This window comes from Amia ocellicauda, chromosome 3 (assembly GCF_036373705.1).
Source record: "Amia ocellicauda isolate fAmiCal2 chromosome 3, fAmiCal2.hap1, whole genome shotgun sequence".
NCBI lineage: Eukaryota > Metazoa > Chordata > Actinopteri > Amiiformes > Amiidae > Amia > Amia ocellicauda.
In genome coordinates, this window is record NC_089852.1 from 27,255,121 (window position 1) to 27,263,147 (window position 8,027).

General features: G+C 41.6%; 1 protein-coding gene across 1 annotated transcript in view; it reads right to left on the minus strand.

Annotated features, from left to right (window-relative positions):
• Positions 1 to 6,456, minus strand: part of col1a1b (collagen, type I, alpha 1b) — a 23,829-nt gene extending 17,373 nt beyond the window's left edge. The window contains exons 1-11 of the mRNA XM_066698743.1: positions 6,264 to 6,456; positions 4,186 to 4,380; positions 3,931 to 3,953; positions 3,606 to 3,641; positions 2,856 to 2,948; positions 2,195 to 2,266; positions 1,805 to 1,849; positions 1,424 to 1,477; positions 921 to 974; positions 443 to 496; positions 14 to 67 (exon numbers count right to left, since the gene is read on the minus strand). Coding sequence (XP_066554840.1) covers positions 14 to 67; positions 443 to 496; positions 921 to 974; positions 1,424 to 1,477; positions 1,805 to 1,849; positions 2,195 to 2,266; positions 2,856 to 2,948; positions 3,606 to 3,641; positions 3,931 to 3,953; positions 4,186 to 4,380; positions 6,264 to 6,345 — 762 coding nt within the window. The 5' untranslated portion in view covers positions 6,346 to 6,456. The remainder of the gene's footprint in view (positions 1 to 13; positions 68 to 442; positions 497 to 920; positions 975 to 1,423; positions 1,478 to 1,804; positions 1,850 to 2,194; positions 2,267 to 2,855; positions 2,949 to 3,605; positions 3,642 to 3,930; positions 3,954 to 4,185; positions 4,381 to 6,263) is intronic.
• Positions 6,457 to 8,027: the final 1,571 nt, after the last annotated feature.

The following is an 8,027-nucleotide window of genomic DNA, read 5'->3' on the forward strand; positions in this document are numbered from 1 at the left end:
CAGGATCACTTACTCTGTGTCCCTTGATGCCGGGGAGTCCAGGGGTTCCGGGGAATCCACGAGCACCCTTGATAAAAAAAAACAAGCACCTTCAGTCAAGCTGTCCAACACTCAAGTTTGTCCGTCCTGTAGTACAGTACATCCACTACTAATGCTATCACGTTCCTACTATTGTTACTGATGATTAATCTCCATTAACTTTCAATTGTGCTTTTGTTTTTAAAGCAAGGTACACCATCTGTAGTAAATGGTATACTGAATTAGGGTCCCTTCATGCCTATTGTCTAGTGGCATGGACTAACTTATCCTGCAAAATGGGAGTTTGCAGGGACCCTGTCATGGCTTTGGGAGCAACACATGACTGCAGCAGAAACTGGACCGGGGGATCGGGGGAAGCACCAGTTGCTGTAGGACCGGTCACTTGAACGGGGCGGTCTCTTACCTGAGGGCCGGATGGACCACGCTCACCAGGGCGACCAGGCTTGCCAGATTCACCCTGAGCAGGAAAGAAGATAAGACAGAGTGAGTCCAAACACAAAGGTCATCTTAACAAAAAGGGGCAGGGTGTTGTGTCGGGGAAGCAGGGAGTGAACGCCTTGCTTAGCTCTTCTATCCTCAGCCTGTGATAATCAGTAAGTTTTAGGTAAGCAGGGAGGGCACAAAAGGCCATGCTTTGAACAAATTGATAGCTGGAACTGCTTTTAATATCTGCAGCAGGAGATTTAATGTTCTCAGCATATTTTCCCCATTTTTGTTAGGGGGGTGGGTTGTTTTGGCTACAAAGTGGAAAAGATCGGGGGTTTAGACATCCTGATTTATGTCACACTGGAGTATAGTAAGACAGGATGACACCGCTCTGCTATCTCCCTTCTTCAACTGTGTGGGCTTCTGAACATCATTCAGTGTCTTGGGATACTTACATCTTCTCCGTTCTTGCCAGGGGGGCCAGGGGGACCACGGGGGCCCATGGGACCCTAGAAAAGAGAAACACAGTGCATTGAGTGGGTAGAATCTCATCAGGTAGGCCACAAAAGTGAGATCAACATCACAGTGAAGTGTGGAGGCTTAGCAAAGGCCAGAACATATAGTGTACTAGTTATAGTGTGCTAGTGTACTAGCTAACTTTGTTGATTTGAGTGTTCAGATATAAACATTTGACAAATTACACTGCATGTAAATAATGCTCTGAAGCTGCTTGTTTTATTTACTTATGTATGTATTTATGGAAAAATTAATCAGTTTTGCATATTGATTCCAGGGCCAGTGCCTGGCAGGAGCCCTGAAAGCAGCAAAAGTTGACTGAAAAGAATAGGTGCACCAGGAAAGTCAAAACTGGTTGCAAAACTGGCCTTATGGATGTGGATATAGATGTTTGGTGTGTATGGGATAAGGGCAGAGAACAAAAGCATTGTCATATACTTACAGCAGCACCAGCCTCACCGGGCTCACCAGGGGGTCCAGTGAATCCTTGGGGACCCTAGAGGATCACAGGGAGAAAACAACAGGGCAATCAGGGCGTGGGCCTCAGGCAATCCAGGTCCTCATCATATCATGCAGAGATGATACCAACTCTACTGTCAAACTAAAGACCTATCAAGGGAAAGACTGTTGTGCACCCAAGGCAAATGGTAATAAATAGACCCAAGTGGATTATTTGATTTGCTTAAATTAAATTATTATTGTTGTTTTTATTTAGGTATTTCACATTTTGTAATCATGCAGTCATGCTCTGTTTTGTGTTATAAATAGTTGCCTTTGTTTACTTATTATCTCTCATATAAGTAGAAACCAAAATTCAACTTACAGATGAGCCAGGGGGGCCAGGAGGACCGCGGGGACCCATTGGGCCCTATTGGAATAAAAAAGAAACAAGAAGAGAAGAGATAAGGTGAGAAACATTTATCACGAGTGTCATCATAAGCTTGGTCATATCACCTAGGCTGTGGATGTGGGCTACTCTCCTCATCTATTTGATTATTCCTGTTCTGGGCATGTCTCTTCTAAGTGGAAACAGGCCATCCTGCTTTGCTGTTCAGCTCCACGGCTCAACAGCCCAGAACACTGAACTGAACCAGACTGAGTGAGTGAGTCGTAAGGGGGAACAGTGGATAACATCAGGACTACAGCAAGGTCTACTCTAGACTGAGGGCTATGTGCAGAAGAGAGGTAGAAACACATAGAGAAGGTTGCGTACCATGGGGCCAGGGACAGCCATTCCACCGCCGGACTTCTCATCGTAGCCATGGGACATTTGAGGAGAAAAGTTCTGCAGGGGAAAGAGAGGGTGACATGTTAGCGAGACTTCCTGTGCAGTGGACAGCAAGACAAGGGGCAAGACAGATATGGATCCCAGGAGGCTCTGTTTGAGGACTGGTTCATTACAAGCTTGAATGCAGAGCTTCCATGGTTTTTGAATAAGCTGTAGTCAAAAAGAATGAAACCTGAGGGCCTGGGATCAGATTGATGGCTTATGCTTTTGACCTGAAGGCTAGAGAGAGCAGCAGCCAGGCCCTAGTACTAACAACAAGGAAGGCACTGGCTCAAAGAAAAAGCTGCCTCTTGACTGTACTACAAAGACCCTTCCCTGGGTCATAACACCTGTCTCTCCTTGGAGAGTGCATGGCACGGGCTGGCCCAGATGAGCACCTAAGAGTTTATTTGGTTTATTTGTTCAGGAGCCCAGAATGAGGGCAGCTGGAATGGGCTACTGGACTGACAACTAAATGCTCCCCCATCCCAAGTCCTTGCAACATGGGATCCCAGTTCTCTCTGTGAGTCTGAGGAATAGGGATGAGGAAGCACTTGATGTGTCAGACTCTTTCCGTGTGCCGTTTTTCGCTGCTACTGGTACTCACTCCGCCAAGGCCAGGGGGTCCAGGGGGGCCAGGGGGTCCAGGGAGTCCAGGCTGGCCGGGGATACCATCATTGCCAGGGAGGCCTGGGAGTCCCTGCAGAATAGACAGACACACATGGTTACATTGAGCCCAGAGGGACAATAGCCACAGTGAGGCAAACACAAGTCGAGCACGCTGTACACAACTTTCACCCTCCTTGGCTAGAGTGCACTTCAACTCAGTTCCTCAGAAACTTTCAGTCCAAACACATTTGGACTAATGTCCTCTTGGATTGGTATAGTTTAAGTCTTTAAGCTCCTTGAGTAAATTTTCCAAGATTATTTTAATAATTTCTGACTTTTATTTATTGTTGGTTAAAATTCAGTTCTAACAACAATAGATCTGGACTGGTTGGGCCTGCCTATACTATGGTCAGAAACAAGGAAATCACATTTTTCAGAGTCTTCCAACCAAAATGTACAACCACAATCCAAAATGGATGAGTGAAAAAATATTGTGTTGTTGTACACTTTGTATTGAGAGCCCTGACTTGATCTATCCCATGTTGGTGATGTATGTATGGCATGCTCTCTGCTGCCCTCCTAGGGGACACACATTGACCTCTGCCTCTCCTCGTCACCCATCGCTGACACCCTCTATCCCAACACAAAGACGCATCTGTTGGCTACAGTGGAAGTGACTACACTTCCAAAGACTGAAAATGAATTTCCTGCTATAACAGCCTGATACTTGAGAAAAACAAGAACCTACCGCATCACCCTTGGGGCCACGATCTCCTTTGGGTCCCTTTGGGGAGAAGAACAATTTAAATGATCACTTTGATTAAATCAATGCAATATACAAATATAGTCGCATGCATTATTATTGGAGCTACAGTAGAATACTGTACTCCCTTTCTTCCAGCCGACTGTTTATTTATATACTTATATACTTCTCTGGTTGTCATGAATGGGTTTAGAATACATCATATTTGCAGTTTTAATCATTTTCTTTGCTTAGGACAAGGTGGCTACATTTTCACTGAAGCTAAAGGCCTAATATGTAAATAAAACAAATAATAAATGATGGTCCATACCACGGCACCGTCCACTGGAGGCCCTGTAAAGAGAAAATAATTGAAATATTAAGCTCACATGATACAATGATTCAAATTAAATAAATTCAAATATATGCAATGTATAAAAAAGTCAAATTTCGAATGATAATATTATAAGTATAAGTATGTATCAAGTGTAAATATGCCAGCTGAGTAAAGGCCTAGGTAACTGCGGCAGGGCCAATGGGTGTGGCAGCTGTGCGGGAGTGCAGTGTGAACGCGGGGTCAATGTACCGTCAGAGTCGGGGCAGATGGGGCAGCACTCTCCGAATGGGATTTCTGGATTGGGGCAGTCAGATGTGTCTTCGCAGATCACCTCGTCGCACATGACGGTGCCGCTGTCGCACACGCAGATCTGGCAGGGCTCGGGTTTCCACACATCTTTGTCGTTATACAGTTGACCGTCCAATGTACAGCTGCCGGCCGGACCTGTATTAGGAGGCATGGGGAGGGAGGAGATTTTAAGAGCTGCTGTTGTGACTCCCAACAAACATAAAATTATAATAATAAAGTTGCATAATAAAAAATATATTTAACACAATACATTTTAAATCAGCTCTTTGGCGGATCAGATAAAACAAGACTTATTTGATTGGGCCGATTATAAAAACCATATTGCTTAAAGAGTAAAGATGGTGAATGTGTTTGTACTATAAAATATAAAATATGAAAATTATATATATTTTTTAAATTGAATACAAATATTATATTTGTTTTATTGTTTATGTGAATGCAATTGTATATTTGTTCTTCATTCCGTTGTTATAAGACCTCGATCTTGCACCGACCAGGCCAGTAAGGCTTCTCAGCAATGGATGCATTTCATATTTTGCTATTTTAAATGACACGTATTGGTGCACAATACCACGTATCTATGAATCTATGAATGTGTATACCGTTTGTACCTACATACCTATATTATCTCATTTTAATTTAAGAGAACTTTAAACTCTTCGCTCACTGTACATTTTGTTTAACTTGTTTAACTGTTTTGTAAAAGTGTAGTAAATTCACAAAGTTTGTAAAACTGACTGTGCAGAAAAGAAAAGAAAAAAGCAATTCCAAAATTAAATCAAAATTTGTCTTCACCAAGATCAGACAGCAGGGGGCACCACATCCTAATTTCTCCTCATGTTACAGCGATCCAAGCACAGAAACTGTCCACGTCCCTTGTGGTTTGGATCATGTTGTAAAATAATTGAATGCAGTTGCCTTGGCAGATACTGCTGTATTTTTTTGTATTATCATTATTTTTTTGCAGCGACTGTTATTTTCCTTGCATGCGTTTCTCATTATGTTGAGAAAAAAACTGGACCATATTGGCCAAGCATTAATGTAACTCCCATCTCTGCCAGTGAGAGGCGCTACAGGACCGTGCAATAAAGTGTCCAGGATCACACCGCAACATCCAAAAGCTCTTTGGCGATGAAGTGATGTCTAGACTATTTTACTTCATCAAACAAGAACTAAAAACAACCGTAACAACTGAAGCTATCCCAGTCAAAAAGCCATTGTTGTCCCAGTCTTTACTAAAGCCTATTTCCAATATTGCAATCATTGCCACTGGTAATCCTAGCAAGGTTATTAGCTAAAACGATGAAGGATGTATAGCATTGGGCATGATGCTACTGCTGAAACCCAGTGATTACTTTTATAACGGGATTCTAGCAACTGCTGATGATAGACGCCCGTTATCAAATTGAAACAATGGCATTCAATTCGAGTGGGTATTGTAATTCTGTTGAAGGGTCCTTGGCACGCCTTAGGTTGGCCGCGTCTCCAGTTCTCGGGTGGGGGGGGGGGGGTCTGAACACACCCTCGGAGAAGAAAGGGAGATTTTTTTTATTATTTTTTTGCCAGTTGACCCAAATCTTAGAATTGAGAAAGAAATGGCTATAGCTAAATGTGTAGCCCTGTTGCTTAAACAAATAATGTCAATAAGCCATCGCACCGACTTGTTTCTTTTGGGTTTCTAGCTGCAGGACACTGAAAAGCGCACTACCAGTCTGAAGTGAACCAGTTCTAACATGCATCCCAACCTTCTATCGCAGGCATGTTGTACAGCTCTATACACTTGAATTGCCCGTCTAGGGCGTGTGATGAGAAATCGAGGAACAGAACCCATCATAAGAGAAGAAGACTTTTCAGAACTTTTAAAACTCTCACCCGTGGTTAGAAATCACATTTTAAAGCACAGTAATAGGATGACTACATTCGTGTGATGGCTGTATTGTTTCCACGCACTCTATAGCCACTCACTTTCTTTGCATTTTAAGAGAGACTCTCAAACGATGAATAAAAGTTTTACTTACGATCGTCCTCGCCTTGACCTCGTGCCAAAAGTACTGTTGCTGCGAGCAACAGCGCTAACCGAAAATCCACAAAGCTGAGCATGTCTAAATATTAGACATACAGACTCTTTGAGGCAAGGGGAATCCTGATCCTTTCTTTAGACTCCAGTCATACAAGTGAGGGTCCGGTCTCTGTATCTCCAATCCAGACCCCAGCAGAAACTCCCTACTGCCTAAACTAACGAATGCCCTGGCTTTTATATTCAAGATTTTAGGGAGGTCCTGGATGCTCCACATTAACTTCTACATGTTCATGTTCGAAAGCCCCTCCTTCTCCAAGGCAGATGGGACGTCTTCAAAGTTTTTTTTGCACCCTAAAATCTCAAGCAACTTGATCTTTTTTTTTTTTTTTTTTTGGGGGGGGGGGGGGGAGAAAAAGAAGGGGGGTGTAAAGAGAAGAAAGCCCATCCTCGTTTTGTTCTGTAGGAGAGCAGGCCATGTCATCCTGGTAAAGTCTATAGGCAGAGCTTGGGGTGTCTCTTTCCAGGGCGCATTTTGCTGGGTTATAATTAAATCCAAAGTAGGATACATCCAACGAGGCAAGATAGGAGAACACTTGAACTTAAAATATGATTGATTTTCTTTTCTTTCTAATGTATTATTATGGGTGGCGTATTATGTAGAGATGTTGGTGAAAATTTAATTTTAAAATTATTTGACTATTTAAGAAACTTCTTGCAAAATACTTCATGAGAGAAAACTCAAAATCTCTTGCGTGTTAAACGTCATAGGGAACCAATCTGCACCAGCATTAATTATTTATTTACTGGCACAGACATTTGAATTGTATTGTTTAAAATCATGCTGCGCTCTTGCATCGTAGCACTGTCATTGGCTTTAAAAAACTATTTTATGTTTTTTTTGTTCAAAGAAATATGCATCTGTATATTCAAATCACCCATGATCACATAACTTGAGTATATCAAACTTAACATGGCCAAAGAAAACGCATACATTAGATCAGTTTTTCATTTTATTTTGTGATGCAATTAATGGCTAATTCTCGGTTAATCTTTGCGTTGGCATTGGCCCTTGCTAGGTTGGGGAAGGGAAAATGATTCCAATGATCTACAAACGTTAGAATTAAAGCAGGGTTATAATCAGAATTCAAAAATATATATTTACCAAGTAATAAGCTGCTCTTTCTTCCTGGGGGAAACATATATTTCAGTGGATATTGATTGTGCGCTTTGGTACACAGGGATACAGTATGCAATTTTCTATCTAAAGAAACAAAAAATAAAAAACGACAATATTGTATGGAACAAAATGTAGTGAATTTAACACCAAATGGCAAAATAGCACAAATCAACAAGAAAAATGAAAATTGAATCAACAGCAGGCTTTACTGGACTAGGCCAGCTGGCTGCAGAAATAATTAATTTGGCATATATTATCAGGAGACACTGGAGTGACCTGCACAGCACTGCACAGTAATGATACTACAATATAGCTGGTGATAAAGGACAAATGTATATTTTATGAAAATGCACAAAAAAGTGATATATATATATATATATATATATATATATATATATATATATATATATATATATATAATAGTAAGAAACAAACAAAAAAAGTTGAAATCTTCGCTGTTAAGGAAGCGACACGTTGGAGAATACAGCACCACATGGTGACCCGTGCAGTTTTTTATGGACTATAATTAAACGCAAAAGCCAGCTCCACCAAAGTAGATGTCTATGAGTTCTTCCTTGTGGAAGG